General features: G+C 48.9%; 2 protein-coding genes across 4 annotated transcripts in view; both read left to right on the top strand.

Moving 5' to 3' along the window:
• LOC146202543 (WD repeat-containing protein 47) overlaps window positions 1-16,105 on the top strand; it is a 171,944-nt gene that overhangs the window by 53,447 nt on the left and 102,392 nt on the right. The gene's annotated exons all lie outside the window — the stretch shown is intronic.
• LOC146202544 (uncharacterized) lies at window positions 8,409-9,496 on the top strand. The gene is made up of 2 exons (XM_084587509.1): window positions 8,409-9,407; window positions 9,473-9,496. Exons 1-2 carry the CDS (start codon window positions 9,039-9,041, stop codon window positions 9,494-9,496), a joined length of 393 nt encoding a protein of 130 aa, XP_084443635.1. The 5' UTR covers window positions 8,409-9,038.

Genomic DNA, 16,105 nt, shown 5'->3' with positions numbered 1-16,105 from the left:
TCCTCCATCCTGCTCTAATCGTCGGTCATTCGTTTTAAACGTCTTGCTGAGGTCTGTACAACCAAGTGGAGCCCGTCACATCTGACAACAAAAGCAATAGGCGGACTGCTATATGAATTTTCAGCTTTTATTGTATATACGGCTGGGAACACGAAAAAAAAAAAACTCAATTAAAAAAGTGGAGTAAAGAAAAAAATATAGCCCAATTTTTTTTTAACCCCAACCGGTTAAAACGGGTTCAGAAAAAAATAAAATAAATAAAACCTGTTTTTTCTTTCTGAACCCGTTTGAACCGGTTCGGGCAGGGTCGAACCAGTTCTAACCGGAACGAAATGTGTGTTTCGAGCCGAAACCGAAAGGCATGAACCCAAACCGAATCCGAAAAAAAATTAGTTTGGTACCCTGTAGCAAACCCTTCGCCTTTCAGCCTCTCCCTCTCTACTCCCTGTCGCGCTCCCCCGTACCCCCACCCACCCACCCCCTCTCTTTCTTTCCTAAAATGGAGATTTCCCTATCCACTTTGCTTCATGCCAACCGTTGCAGGTGGCAATTAACTTTATTCGCAATGCAAGCAAGGTATTATAGTTTACGCTGTAGGCGCCGTACTCGAGGGTCTGTATTGCTAAAACGAACTGTTTCCTTCTCACTCATACTGGTCGAGTAATCGTTGGTGACATGAAAGTGGAGTGTTTCATTTCATATTTTGTATAGGCCTGAAATAATTTTTTTTTTTTTTCACTTTTTTGTGTATACAAGACTCGTTCCGCTTTTCGTGCGGCACTCTTATTTTTATTTATTTTTTCGTCAAACCGAGTCTGCTGGAAGGGTCTGCATAGTATTCTTCTTGTCAGATAGTTTAGGGAAATCCCTTAAACTGGAGTAGATATGCAGTAAGGAAGTAATTGTTCATTAGCACCCACCCAAAGCACAAACACAAGGCTGCGAAGGAAGGCTAAACAGCTTCCCCAGAAACTTTGTAATTGAAGAGAAATTCGGGGAATTAGTCCCCGTCTTCGAGCTGGGACCAGTTATTCAACTGTGAAGTTTTTGTGGAAGCAGCATAACCTTTCTTTGGAGCATTGGGTTCGGTGGATGCTAATGAATAATTACATCTTATCAGTGTTTGTTCTTCCATTTTTTTATTTGTCATCTCGAACTAAGAAAAAAAGGACAAAAAAAAAAGTAGAGGGAGCCCGGACCAGCAAAAGCTTTGCGAGGCTTAAAACGAATTAAAAATAAATAAAAGGGAGCAAAAGGTCGAGATAAAAAACAAAAAACAAAAAACACCTTTTTAAAAAGCGAAAGATGGTATAGCAAAAAAGAAAAAAAAAAGAGGTCCGTGTCGCAAGGTGGTCCACGCTAGCTTAAAGAAGAATAAAACAAAAAAAGAACAGGAGGTAGCATTCAGACCTGCAAATGAAACAAAACAGGAACCAGAACCAGAATAGAAGGGAACAGCAGCAATACAACAGTCATACAAAAATGACAAATAACGTACGGAGAGAGAGGCGGACGTACAAAACCTAAAACATAAGAAAAAAGGAAGACAGGTAGAAAAGTAAGCAGGACAGTCCGCAACAAAGAAATAAAAAAGTCGGGTGAGCAATAGAGAATTGCAGTCTCCTATGGCATTGTAATCGTGGGTCTACAAATTCACAAAGAGAGAAAAAAATACTAAAATAAGGAGCAGAAGAATAAAAAATAATAATAAAGTGCTGACACCACAGACAAGAGGGAGGGGATAAGAAAGAATTGTAAAACCTAGACAAAACATTAAAAGAAAAAAAAAACTATTAAATTAGTCTGATGTGAAAGACGTCCGTCGCTAACTAGATTATATTAACCGCAAAATGCTCGGTAAGAGAAACGATGAAGAAAAATACATAAATAAAAAAAAACACTAATGCACCACTATACCGGATACGTCTGACATCCGCAACAGAAAAGGCAAAAAGTATCATATCACAGAAAAAAAAAAAAATTGCTCCATTCATTTCATAGCAGTATGCATGCTGCCCATGCGGACCTGGCTCTGAAGGCAAGAGACTGCAGTCACGGGCACAGCCAGAATAAAATTACAAGGGTTCAACGCTGCTGAACCAAATATTGGGCGAAAGCATTACCTGAGGGTGACCGAGCGTTCTTCTCTTTTTCTTCTTCCTCAGCCCACATATAAAGCCCCGCTTTAACCAACCGATATGAACGTGCCTTAGTGGCCTACAGGGGTAACGTGAATGCCAGGGTCCTAGCAGGTTGATTGTGACATAACCGTCCCATGTGAAAGGAGAGACCCAAGTTGGCAGCTCCTGCCGGCTTGGGGTCGTCTACGGGGGTCGTCTAAAGGTCAAAGATCAAACGTGGTTACCGCCAGGACCACGCTGACGGCTTGAAAGTGCGAGTAGTATTGCTTTCGCAATACAAACTGAAAGGCTTGCCTAAAGCACTTTGCTCAACACAGGAGAACGGAGCCCTCCCCTGTGCAGAGCGTGGTAGGGGGTCTGCAGGACCCTCCGACGAGACCCTCGCACCCACCACCGTCAGGCTCAAGCACAGGATCGGCAGCTCATCCGCTGGTGCTTGTAAAAATAAAGATGGAGAGTTGGCGGTATCGAAGGGCACGCCACGACGAAATACCCATGGACACGTAGAAACGTGGTCCAGTAGGCATAAGTGACCTGCACACTACAGCCATAGGCGCCTCCGTGCAAGCAAGTGGGCGTGTCCGAATCGGACAGGCGAATCGGACAGAGCGTGGTTGGTGGTCGGCGGGATACTCCGAGGAGTCCCTCATCCCCAGACACAAGTACAGGATCTAACGGAAGTCCGCTGGTGCTTGTAAAGCCAAGGCCAATATTATTTATTAGTTTTGTTCATGTGTTCAGAAAACTCGTCGAAGCAGTAAGCATAGAAAATAATGGTTAACCATTATTCTCTGTGCTTACTGCTTCGTCGAGTTTTCTTTTTCGCCTTGCCTTCTAAACGTTTCTGTTCGCAGGTTTTTCTTAGTTGCTGCCTTTTTGTTCCGGGCACACATTATCTCGTATTTTGTGCGTGGCATGGTCGTCGTTTCTGCATGACCGTTTGAGCTGCATGGTTATGTGACGTTGTTCTTGCGGCGCCTGCTTTTGGCGGTCATACTATTTGTTTCGAATGATGCCGATTGGTGTTCCGTTCCTCGCACTCACTGCTTCCTTCCTTCGCTCTCATGTTTCTTGGACGACCGTTTGTTTCGCCAGTCTGATTTCGGTAAACTCCTTTGTACTGTTTTCACGGCGCGGATGCAAGGTTCACCTTTATTGTCCAGTGTTGTGTTCCACGTTGTCGAAAATTTGAACTGCTCTTTGGCCTCGCGTGCTTGTGCCGCACAAGTGAAGCTCAGTTTATTTTTGCTAACGCCACATGCTCAGAAATATAGCTCCCTCCTGGCGGTACCCCATTGCTTTTCGTATTATACATTAGATCGAGGCCGGGTGCCCATCGCGGTGTTCATTTACTCTCTCGCTGTTTAATGTTTCTGCACGAGTCGAGCAAACGTGCCGAGCCCACTGTGATTGAATGGTTACCCCTGCAAATGTCCATGGCTTCCTCGGGCAGGCCCCGTACTGCGCTCAGAGAGGCTTCCTTTTTTTTTTTATTTTATTTGGAGCGCCAGTTAGCTCTTTGACACTTTATTTTGCGCCGCTTGGCGAGGTTAAGGCGGCGCGGGTGTTTGCCTCTCTTTGTGATGTGAAAGGAGGCAGAGAAGAGCCGCAGAGTGACCTGTCGCGTTCTCCGGAGAAAGTAAGCTCGTGTCGCGGCCGCTTTCCTTCATCTTCCTGCTGCGACGCTGTCGCTGCTGGTGGCCGCGCGGCTGCGGCCTGCGTGCGAACGGAACGTGCGTGCGTGCGCCTGTGAGGCTTCTTTTGCCGCGCCGGCCTGCCATCCGCCTGTCGTGAACGGCATTTTTGCCGCAGCGTGCAGTTGCCGGAGGCGGGAACACTCGGCGGGCTTCGCATGCCGCCCTTTGCTCTTCCCTTTGCTGCAAATCTTTCTTTTTTTTTTTTCTCCTTCGTCCTCTTCTTTTTGTGTGATATTCTGCCTGCGCTTGGCGGCGGAAAAAAGTCGCAAAAATTGAGGGAATTCGTCCACACCGCTTTCGTGCCGGCTTCATTCAGCTTTACAGCGAACGGCAGAGTGGAGTGGAGGAGGTCACAGAAGTTCATTTGCAGCTGCCGCCGCTACGTACGTCGTAGTCGGAGCGAGCCACTTTGGCTTAGAGCCTTCCCCCTTCCCGTTCCCCCATAGTCCCACCGTTCAACTATGCTGCCATTTTTCGTAGTCACGCCGAGCGGTACGCCTATAGGTATGTGATCAGTAGGAGATAAAAGAGAACGTTCTCAAAGCGCCTGGCTGTGGGGCGCGCGTTTTCGCTATCGAATAACCGAGTCTCTGCCGTGGCTCAAGGTCAAATGCGCGGGGCGGTGGAACACTTTAAGCCTCTGCTGCCCCGCATTTCTCTTCGTATATCCTTTGCGTATGTTCTATGCGGAAGAACAGCGGGATTGTTACACGAACATCTTCTTTTTCTGTCTGCGCTAAATCGTGCGCTCTATCGGTGCGCGCATTAGCTTGCGCACCCAGGAATGGTTCTGTCCCGAATCTGCGAATCGTAGAAACTGCCGCAACAAGCATAGGTATGCCTCTCCTCCCGTTTGGCTGAAAGGCTAAAAACGTGGCGCGCGCTGAAAAAAGACCGCACATACAGAAGCACGCTTGTGGCATTGGCGCTTTCTCGCGTTACGCGCGAAACCATTGGCGCAGTTGCACGCTACAGCCCCGTTTATTCATTGTTGGATGCCGGGGAGTCCCTTTGGTTTAGCTTAGCTAGTGCGGTCACGGCAGTTATGTGGGTAGCGCAACAGTGCTCGCGGACAATATACAAGGCATCCCAGCTAAAATGGGTCAGTATATATATATATATATAAGATACCTATGCGTTTTTTTATTAATCAGATGAATATGTCTAAGATTTATGTGAAGTACCGTTATGCGAATCCGTTCACCAACTAACATACGTGTTCACGCTGTCATAAGTGGAAAAACGCGTCAAGCAGGCATAAATCGGCCCTGTTGCCTATTTCGGAAAGCACAACTTGTTTAATTCCAAGGGGACCTTTGTTGGTCCCATTAGACTCATTACTTACGAAAAAGTTAAAAGTCGGGGATTTTTTTTTTTTTCATAATCTAGGAATTTTTCAGTGGTCATTCTAGAGATTTTTATTCGTCCTAGGTTGGCAGCGCTGTCGAAAGCCCGAACTTGTGGTGATTAGACTGCCAACTACTGAGAGTTTTCTCCTAACTTTAAACTTGTTATGCTTTACAACGTTCCGAGTGATCAACCGTAGAGTTTTTCACGCCTGTCGGCTTTTTTTTTTTCTTTTTATAATCGAAAGCTACGTAGACCAAAATCGAGCAAAGTCATAATTTGACTTTCAAGTCTGTTGTTGCAACAAGGTGACCCTGTTGTGCTCGAACACCGCGGCTATCAAGCCGACTCCGCTCGGGGGCCGCTGTATTTCCCTTATGACCCAAGCGCTTCGCCCCATATATATATATATATATATATATATATATATATATATATATATATATATATATATATATATATATATATATATATATATATATATATATATATATAAAATACTGTAAAATTCTGAGCAAGCGCTTCCCTACCGGAAAAGTGGAGGGCAGTGCTTTCACGGAACGGGACAGAAGTTTAAGACAAACTTTCCCGCGAGTAAAAGTGGCCACAGTGCGCATGGATTTGTTTCTAATCGGGACGATGGGACTTCTGAGAAGTGTGCGTCAAGACGTCGACGAGCTGCCACGCATGTGTGTCCTCGCTGCGCCGCCGCCGACGTTTTCACTTTGTGTGCTGTTTAAACATGTTAGCGATTGACTTTTTTTTTTTTTTTTTCATTTTGTCACCAGCTCCCGTAATGACATCAGCCATCTGCCCTTTGGGTCGCGCGCATTGGATGTCTCGCTCGCGGTGGTCATCCAACGCCAGCCGTCAGCAGGGATTTCTCTGCAGTATTGCATTCTGGGACTGGATGGGGCTGGCAGGGCTGTCTCGGTATGGTGTAGCCTGGGGGAGGTGCAGCACGAGCGAGAAAGGCGCTTTCCCAGAATGGCGCGGAAATGTGAAATTATTCGTGAAATCGCGAGGGGGGCGCTTGCTCGTAATTTTACGATGTATGTATGTATGTATGCATGTATGCATGTATGTATGTATGTATGTATGTATGTATGCATGTATGCATGTATGCATGTATGTATGCATGCATACCGCCGGCCACACGTGTCTGTGCACAAGTTGTAAAATCACGTATTCGGACCGGTTACTGTCTTCTGTCTCGTTATTCGCAATTCAGTTCGGGTCAATTTCACACGTAAGCGCAGTGCGCTTGGTGGCGACTTCATTCACGATACAGTGAAATACAAAACAATACAGTAGATGGTTGGTTTGCGGGGTTTAACGTCCCAAAGCGACTCAGGCTTGGAGAGACGCCGTAGTGGAGGACTCCGGAAATTTCAACCACCTGGGGTTCTTTAACGTGCACTGACATCGCACAGCCAACGGGCGCCTTGCTTTTCGCCTCCATCGAAAAGCGGCCGCCGAAGCCGGGATTCGATCCCGCGTCTTTGGGAACAGTAGTCGAGCGCGGTAACCACTGTGCCACCCCGGTGAGGCAAATACAGTAGAATGTGATGCAATACGATACAAGACAGTACAATTTTATTTTGCTTGAGATACCTTCTGCGCACGCGTAGTGGCAGGGCCAGGCATATATCCACTGCACGTGCGTGTGAGCGTAGCATAATCTGGTGTACGTCTGCGCTTGTGCGTCTCCGCTATGCACAATCTCTTTATTAGGCTGCGGAAGCATTAAGCGCTAGGGCACGTGTTCCGATTTGTGTTATTCTGATAATTACTGAAATGCGCAGTAATTAGGTATTTAAAGTTGCATGATGGTGTACATATTTGCTTTCTTGTTTTCATCCCAGCTGCGACGGCAGCTTTTCGATGGAGGCGCAAAGCATGGCGTCCGCTTGCTGTGCGATGTCAGTGCATGTGAAAAGATCCTGGTTGGTCGAATTTTCCGGAGCCCACCACTGCGGCGTCCCTCAATCTTTGGGATGTTGAACGCCGTAAACTAAACCAAACAATCTTTTTTTTCCTCTTGTAGCTTGCAGCACACTCTAACGTTTGCGAAGGCCACGAGGCAGCGTTGTGCCTGTAGCTGCCTTTAGCACATCATCTCCTCACATTCCGCAATGCTACCCATCGGCGAGGGAGGTGCGTACGAAGAGTATATTCTTAATAAAACGTGCGGACTTAATTGGAGCTCATATCTGATCAGAGTACATCCACTGCGTGAAGGCGCCAACAGAAGAATTTCTTTTTCTAGAAAGTGGGCATATACATATCATATTTGCGCCTTGGGTATGCGCTGTGCAAGTTGTGTCGTTAGCGCTGCGTGAAGTGTAAAACTTCACCGGTTATTTTACGCCGTGCACATCGCGTGGCGACGCAAACCGACGCGTCTCTACATTGCTGGGGCACTTTTTACGACTCCCAGTAGCTCCCCCCCACACCCTCTTTTTTTTATCGGCGAATCTTTGCTGCCGTTCGCATTTGGTTGCGGTTGTTGGAAGAGTTTCCCCAGGAGGGCGGCTTACGGACGAGCACGTCGATCTCGGTATTGGTCGTGGCGAGCGCGGACAAATTGTAGCTGATTTTCTTGTCTCACCCATGCAGAACGGCGTGCGACGTCGTTTTGTTCTATGCGGAGACGCGAAAAGTGTGGTAGTCCGTCCATCCCCCAACCACTGAGTAGTGAAAGGGAACGAGGTCGGGGGCTTTTGCGGGAACGACCTCCTCCTCAGCAGCTGTACCTCCGCCACCGTTTCGCTCGCATTGCTCTCCTCGCCCGCTGGCGTCGATCTTGTTCGAGGAGGTCTTTGTCGTTGGCCCGGGCGGCGAATCCGCAATTTCACTTGTTCGCACTCTCGTCGCTCTCTCGCCGCTGCCTCCGTTCCTTCATGCACCACTCGCCGGGTCGCGTGTTTTCTCCGTCCGCCGTTTTCGGTTTCCTATTTTCGCGCTTTTTTCATTCCTTCGCTCTCCCTCTGTGGGCCCTCTCTCTCCCCAGCCTCTTGTGGCGCTCTCGTGTCTTCGTTGTTCTTCCCTCGAGGCTGCTGCTAGGTGTGCGTTGTCTTGCTCAGCCGCCCACCTCCCAACCTGCTTTCTTTTGGCCGAGGCTCGTGTTTTTCGCTGCTGACAGCCAGCGCGGAGACGCTCCAGAAAGCCAGCGATCCGCTTCGCTAGCCGGCTGCTCGCACGCGGATGCCGAAGGGTTTCGCTTTCCGAGACGGCTCGCTCAGTCCGGTACGGTGCGTTGCGTACGTTCTACACTATCAACCGTATTGCTCAGAGTTCTCTCTGAAGAACTGTTTGCCCAAGTGCTGTGTGGGACACGAGGATCGCGCTTCGAAGTCCAGCCTGCTCTGTCGTCCGCTGGCACTTCAGTCTGCTCAGTGACGCTCCAGAGCCCTCGTACGTAACCAGCTCCTCGTCTCCTCCGTGAACCTCTTTCCGATCCTGGGTCCGGGTGTCGTCGAACCCGTCATTGGGATTTCCCGATGGTCAGCCCTGCCGGCTGCAGTTACAGCTCTCGTCTCCAGTACGTTTTGGACTCAAGAACTCGTCGGTGGGTGCCTGAGCGTTAGAACATCTTCACCACTGCAGTCCGTTTCTGTTCAAGGTGGGCGCTGCGGGAGCAGCCGACGGCCCCGCCTCGAAAGGAGGGGAACACAGGCACTAGTCGAGACGCCGCGGTTGTTCTGTTGGCAACCCGAGTGCGCCCGGCCATCAACGTTCTTCTGCCATCGCCGTCGTCCCTCGAATGTTGGGCCTGAACTCATAGTTCGTGGTTTGATCCCTTTAAGAAGTCGGGAGGGGCCGAACGGCGACCGCTGTCTCAAGCCCCGTCATGCCGCGGCGCCTTTACGTCTGGTGCCGGCGTCCGGCGGCGTCTCAGGCAAAAACGCCGGTGTCTGCGCCGGGAAACACGGCCCTGTCTCGGACGCCGCCGAGCCCTCCTCCACGGGTGCGTAAGATGAAGACAGTGCCGCTGTGGGACCAGTTCGTGGTCAGCTGTCGCGTGGTGCCACCGGCCCCGCCGTCCAAGCCGGAGCTGTATTCGCGGGCTCCGCCGCCGCCCCCACCGCCGCCACCACCTCCTCCTCCTCCCCCACCGCCGCCGCCTCCCCCCCAGATGATACGGCCCGTCCGCAGGTCGACGTCTCCGACGTGCGTGAAGCCTCATTGGTGCTCCACGGGTGGTCCACGGGGTCGGAACGTAAGTGGTACAACCTATCTAGTTCTGTTTCTTTGGTCTTCCAATCCGTGTGTCGACACTTGCAGAGGGAGCGCTCTGACTGCAATTGAGACACAGAGTGTCGCGTGCAGTGGGGATGTGACCATGGTATAGCTAATTAATGTCACTGTTCCAGGAGTCCTGTATGAGTGGGTAATTAGAAGAAAAAAAGCTGGAGTTTTGTTTGGTTTTGCGGCTGTTTGGGATTTGTGAGTGCCCTAGATCGCGGCGCTAGGACTGGGGGGCAGCAGTCTTGCATTTATATGCCGGAATAGAAGCATTTGCTTTTCGATAGCCACATGTGACGCGCTGGCCTTCTTCACAATGCTATTCAAGGACCCAGTTGTCCTTGTAGACGCGCCTTTGTGGGACACTGGGTCGATTTCAGGCCATATTTTGACGATTCCTTCAGGTTTTCACGTGTATGTCCAGTATGGCATTCCTCGCCGCGAAGGACTGCTTCCACTGACGGAGTATCGCGTTGCTTCAGCGTGCAGTCAGGTGTAGATCCGCGCGAGGCGCTGGCCCAGTATATTATAATTTGCTTCCGCTCTCCTCATCCGTCATCGCGCAGGCGTTCTCTCTGGGACGCATTCGTAAGCCTGTCTGGCCTCTCTCTCTCTCCTTAATCTCGAATGCGAAGGCAGCGCGTTCTAGAAACCAAAGCGCCTTCGCGCTGACGGGTGACGAGCAGTCGGCGCTCGTGCTTTTCGCGGGCTGCACGCCTCACTGCGTCTCCGAAATTTTGACTGACGACAGTTTGGGTTTTTTTGATACTGCGGTGTGCCCTAACGATGGGCGAGCGTGGCCTACGCTCGTATCTACTCGGATGGAGGCTTTTCGCTAAAGAATAGCGCCTTCGAGCGGGTATTTCGCGGACCCGTGACGAGTGCGGCGTTGTGAGCCTGCTTACTTTGTCAGGGAAGGATGACCGTTGGCGTTTGTACTGCGAGCTTAGAAACCCTAGCTAGGCGAAGCAGATATACGGTCGACTGCGTGCGTGTTGGGGGTTGGACAATGTAGCACTCGTCTGTCCTTTTGCGGATGTTGCGAAAAAAAAAATAATAATCGGTAGACCTAAGTTTGGCGGCTTAGGGCATCAATGAGCGTGAGCTGATTGATTGACATTTGCTGCCGAAACGGGTGGTGCGGTAGAAGGCTGCATATCTAGGCCGGGTGTGTAGACGGCAGGGATTGCTTCCAATCTCTACTCTTTCCCTCGGCAACAACTTCGAGAGCAGTCCGGAAAGTCGGCTTTTCAAGCGGATGAGGCCACGCGTTCAAGTTTTTGCGTGCATGTGCAGTGGCTACGTGGACTTGTTTTGGGACCCACTGGCGTAGTTTCCTAATGCGACGCCCAAGGAAGCGGACCTGCGTGCTTGGCCGTGGGTTTGAATCATGTCCTAGGCGGAAAACAGTTTTTCTCTTATGTGTTGTATTTATTTTGTGCCCATCAAGGTGGTGCGTGGGGTCACGCTGTGACCGCATGCAGAGGGGCTTCGGTGCCTCAGGGGATCATACCAGACGTTCACCGGCTTACGATCTTTCGTTCTGTGCATGCGTGAAAATGCGGTACTATTTATGTGGGAACGGATAAAACCCACCATTCTCGTTGTTCCGTTTTAGTTTTCATTTAGTTTGTTTCGAGCCACAGTTGCGCAGACGAACGTGGAGGCGAGAACCGGAAGTTGATGCACTTTCCGTATTACTTCTACCTTCGCACATGCATGCACTGGACGCAAGTTTGCGTGCCGGCTAAGTGCCTCGCCGGCTTCTGCAGGAGAGCCCTTTAAACCTTACGCTCACTCCGCACAAATAATAGTAGAGTTACATACGTTTTGGAAGTCTTTCTCGGCTCGTGCTTCAGATTTCCCTTTCACGCCTGGCGCGATGTGTGCGTTCGCACTTCTGCGGTCGTGTTTGGGCTGCTTGTTGTGCAGATTGGTTGTGGAAGCATTATTCCGTTCCACAGTTCGGTGCTTCAGCGACTGATGCCGTGTTTTTACAGAAAATGAAGTTCAAGTAGGGTACAGCCTTGATCTCTCAGCCATCGACTAAGCTTAGTTTAATTTTACTAAATTTTGGCACTTTTTTTTTTTTTTTTTTTTTTTACTATTTTGTACTCATCGTTACTGCGGTTTCATGCAGCGAAGACTGGCTCTGTTCTTCTGTTCATCGTGGCCGAGAATGTCGCGCATACGGCATGAACTCGCACCGTCTTTGTGGGTAGAAACCCAAGTTCTGTTGCTCCTTGATGAGCACTGGGAAGGGGAGACGTTCCATCATATTTTTTCTCTCTCCCCTTTCATCATGCGAGATGTACATCGTGATGAGGTCTTTCTTCGCGCTCCAAGAATTAATGCACGCGTGCTGAGCGTGTCTGACGTGGCCTTGTCCTTCGCGTTCGGAGCAGGCCTCGCTCCTCACGCGTCGAGACATGCTCCGTCCGAGCGCTCCTTCTGCGGCGTAGAACGGTAGGAATCTATACAGGGCGCATTATGTCCGCATAATTAGCTACATGCGCCTCATCTTTGCTCGTTTCCTTAGAGCCTTCCAAAGTGGGAAATATTGGCTCATGTTGCGTGCGTACGCGTATTTCCTGTGCCGTGGCATCTAACAAGAACCCGCCCAACTTTCGGCGCCTCGATGTCTCAGCGATGCGCGATGCTGGACAAGGCGCATCTGGCAACGGGGGTGGTGCTGTGGGGAGCTCGTGCCAGCGCACGTGGCGACAGAGCGTTTTGGCGTCTAGGGATACGCCACGCGTACGGTTTAGGTTGAACGCGCCGAGAATTCGACGTCGGGCTAAATTTAGGTGAATCGTTTCCACGAAGACATCAGCCTTGCCACGCACTGCGCGTTCGCAGTTTGTGCCGAGACTGTGATGCGTTGCGTGGTTCCAATTGCCACCTCACCACTAAATACTCTTAGATTTGTGGCAACCTTTTCACGAGGACGGAATTTCAACCACGTTTTGTCCGATGCCGCGCACGTTGTAACGACACGTGGTGTGGAGTGCTTTGTGAAACGAAATCAACACAGCTTTCTTTTCCCCAGTCTTCAACCTTTGTCGCAAGTCCTTTATTAATACCGCAGATAAAGGGTCGGGGTTAAACTATTTACAGTTTTTTTTTTTTTTTTCTAAATCTCCGTTTAGTCATGCATGTTAAAATCCGCTGTACACATTAAACTGGCCGTCAATCTGTGTAGCAACGCTGTGGTGAGACCGGTGGTTAAATCCTTCCGCAGGCCTCTTCGAAGGTATTTGCGGGCTTTAAAAAAAGACCACAGTGAGTTTATTTGTTTTCCCATCGACGACTGGCTCAGATGAGCCAGGTCGGTTATAATTTCCAGGTTCAAGGCCGGAATAATTTTTGCCGTCGGTGCTCAACCTGTGATCTCACTGGCCTCCTGATGTCTGCCTCCTTATATTTATCATGCATGCATAAATGTGGTGGCGCCGTCGTTTTTTGAGGATGGTGAAAATATGTGTTGCTGCATACCGTCGCATCATTTAGTCATCAAGTGTTGTCGGTGACTGCTCGTAACATTTAATGGCTAACTGACGCGGCGGCGTTCAGTAACATATATTTTCACCATCGTCACGTATTATAGCTTCAACTGTGCACAAGTCTAACTGTAGTCCCGACGCGGTGTCTCATTTGCTAGACCCCGCGGGCGGTCGTGGCGGATTTCTATGCAGGCGAAACGCAAAGCGCTCACGTAATGTGTGGTGTAAGTGTACGTGAAAGAATCCCAGGTGATTGAAATTATCTGGAGGCCTCCGCAACGGCGTCACTGATGGCCTACTGAATCGCTGTCATACGTTGAACCACATAAATTAACTAAACTCCATATAACAGTCTAACCTTCGGTCTTTTTCATTCGACGTAACCACAATTGAAGCACAATGACAGTGCTCGTGAAACGAAAGTCTCGATTTCGTCTTTTATCTAGAATTGAACAATTTAAAGTGGTCGTATTCCTAATTCTTGAAAATGGGCGGTGGTGGTGGTGTGCTCGCACAAAAGATAAACTTTCGTCTGGCATGGTCTTGTGGGGGTGTTTTTCAGGTTGGGTATATATATATATATATATACTTCCTATTCTTACCTATTGCATAAGTGTTTGGGGTACCACAACAAAGCATAACAAACACCAGCTATTATTTGCACAGAAACGTGCTGTTAGATTGATTGCAAATGTACCATGGCATTCTCATGCGGTTCCTTACTTTAAAGCAATATGATATTTTGTCTGTTGATATATTGCACCCGTTGAAATAATCAACTGTTGCTTGCAGCCTTTAATCTACATAAATACACACGATGTCTTTTACCCTGGCTTCTACTCTTTTGCCGTACCTCATATCGTAAGCAGTCATTACCCTATAATTTAGGAAATTACCTTAACATATTGGCAGCAAATAATATATATATAGAAGACATCTAAAAAATAAGTTATCTGTCATGTGCATTATTACATCGGTTTGTTGCATTTTAATGTATTTTGTTTCTATTATGTGCATTTATTTTGTTGTGTACGCGATCAGCGTTATACTGTTGTACTTTTTCTTTCTTTGTGTTGATGGAGCTTGATGTTCGCGAAACACACTGCTGCCCATGTATTCTTGGGGCACTGGGTGCTACCTCAAGCTGCATTATGCAGCTTTTTGCCCAGTGTCCCCTCTTCCCACTATAATATGTGGGGACAAATAACCTTCAATTCAAATTCAGTATATAGCGGGCACGCGCTGTGTACAGTATACGCTTTTGCAGTTTTATTTCGGGTGCAATGAATATATTTACGAAGCTGTTCAAGCCACTACTGCAAAGCTATACCGTCGCGAAGTCTACAAGGAGGCTCGTGGCTTTTTTTTTTTTTTTTTTTTGCTTCCACCCAGGCGTTAATTGCTCCTTTTTTGTTGGCGACTTGTTGCACGCGTACTCTTGTGCTGAATCCGTCGTTGAACTGTTCAACTAGCGTCTAGAGCGCTGCCTGAGTTTTCCTCTATTTTGTGCATAGTTCGCTGTCTCACCGAGAAAGTCATGATTGCTTTTCGGCGTTCAACTGATCTGGCGTGTCTTGCGAGGCCGGCCTTGTTGGAAGGTGCATACGTTTTCAGGCCCCCGTCTAGTACGTAGGTGTATGAGGTCTTGGGCACGCCCTGTGAGGTTAAGCTGCGTCGAGACTGCATAGAGCAGCCTAGCCCAGTGGGCATTCCCTTCGTGCTCGTGCGAAGGCAGAGCAGCGTGCCGTCGACACAGTGACAGACATCTTGCATTGCGTGCAGATTGATAGACGACCGTCTAGCGTACGTGTTTCCACTGCACTGCCGCCGTCTGGGTTTTTCGTGTTCGAGGAGGGCGGGCGTCTTCTTTTCGTACAGGTCCGCTTCTTTGCCGTCCGAGTCGTTGGGTTTTCCCCCTCGTTCCGCTTTCCTGCATGTCAGCCATCGTGCTTAAGCTCGTTGTATCTTCGGATTCTTATTAACGCGCAGCCCGTTCGCGCGTTCGACTGGCCGTCTTCAGATATATATATTTATTTTGCGGTGGTCGTTTTGTTTCTATTTGCTGCGCAGTGCGCCATTGCCAAGCGTCACTTTGACAAGAGAGAATATGTACATTCTTGACAAACATAATCGTGCAGGTTGCAGTGTCTACCTCTCATTTGTATAGCGGAGCACTTACTCCACACCCCGTTGCGGTGGCGCAGTGGTTAGGGCGCTTGACTGCTGTACCCAAGGATGCAGTATCGAACCCCGGCCGCGGCGGCCGCTTTTCGATGGAGGCGGAAAACAAAGGCGCCCGTTTGCTGTGCGATTTCAGTGCACGTTAAAGAACCCCAGGCGGTAAAAATTTCTGGAGTCCTTCGCTACGGCGTCTCTCATAGCCTGAGTCGCTTTGCACTGCCAACTCCATAAACCAAACCACATTTTCAATCCCTCAAGCTCAAGGTTCTCACGTTCCCAGACTTTCTGGCCTTTAGGCAAACCGTAAAGGCTGTACTACTGTGAGTGAGAAGCAAACCGTGCTGCCTGGTTACTTTTGTCTAAGACTCGACTGCAATAAATTTATAAAGCGATGAACCGCTCTTCGTTTCGATCACATTAATGTCATGGAATTCGTATAATATAGAAGTACCTTAATTAGTGGACTCTTCATCTGTTTTAAATTTTTTATAAAACCCTGCAAATAAGGCTAGTAAAGAAACGTGTACGGCTGTGAACACACAGCTAAATGTCATTAGACAACTCCCCCTCTCTCTCTCTCTCTCTCTCTTTTGCTTACGAAATCATGATATGCAAGTTTGTTCTGGCACATGTTTGAACTAGCGCCCTAAAATGCAGAGCCGGTGTAGCGGCACAAGGTCATCACGTTGAAGGTTCGGCTGTTAGTTGTTCGGTCTTCTTTCCTTATTCTCCTGCAATTTTGTGTGCGTGAATCATCTGCTACAGGGCGCGTTCCGCCGTCGTTTACGACGCTAGTTATCTCTTGCGGGTGTTAGCGGTCATTAGTGAAGCAAGTTTCTTGTGATGAGCCGAAACAACTGCCAAGTCTCGTCGAGACTTTTGTGTGCACCTTCTCTGCTAGAGCATCCCAAAGCCGTAGTAGGACCTCTTAGAGATTCGCCTTATGCCTGGTGACACCGACGCAGCGACCAGATCGCGAGCCGACTGG

This window comes from Amblyomma maculatum, chromosome 1 (genome assembly GCF_055883805.1).
Source record: "Amblyomma maculatum isolate TAMU_Amacu chromosome 1, ASM5588380v1, whole genome shotgun sequence".
Lineage (NCBI taxonomy): Eukaryota > Metazoa > Arthropoda > Arachnida > Ixodida > Ixodidae > Amblyomma > Amblyomma maculatum.
Note: the sequence above shows the minus strand (reverse complement) of the source record. Positions and strands in the feature narration are given on the sequence as shown.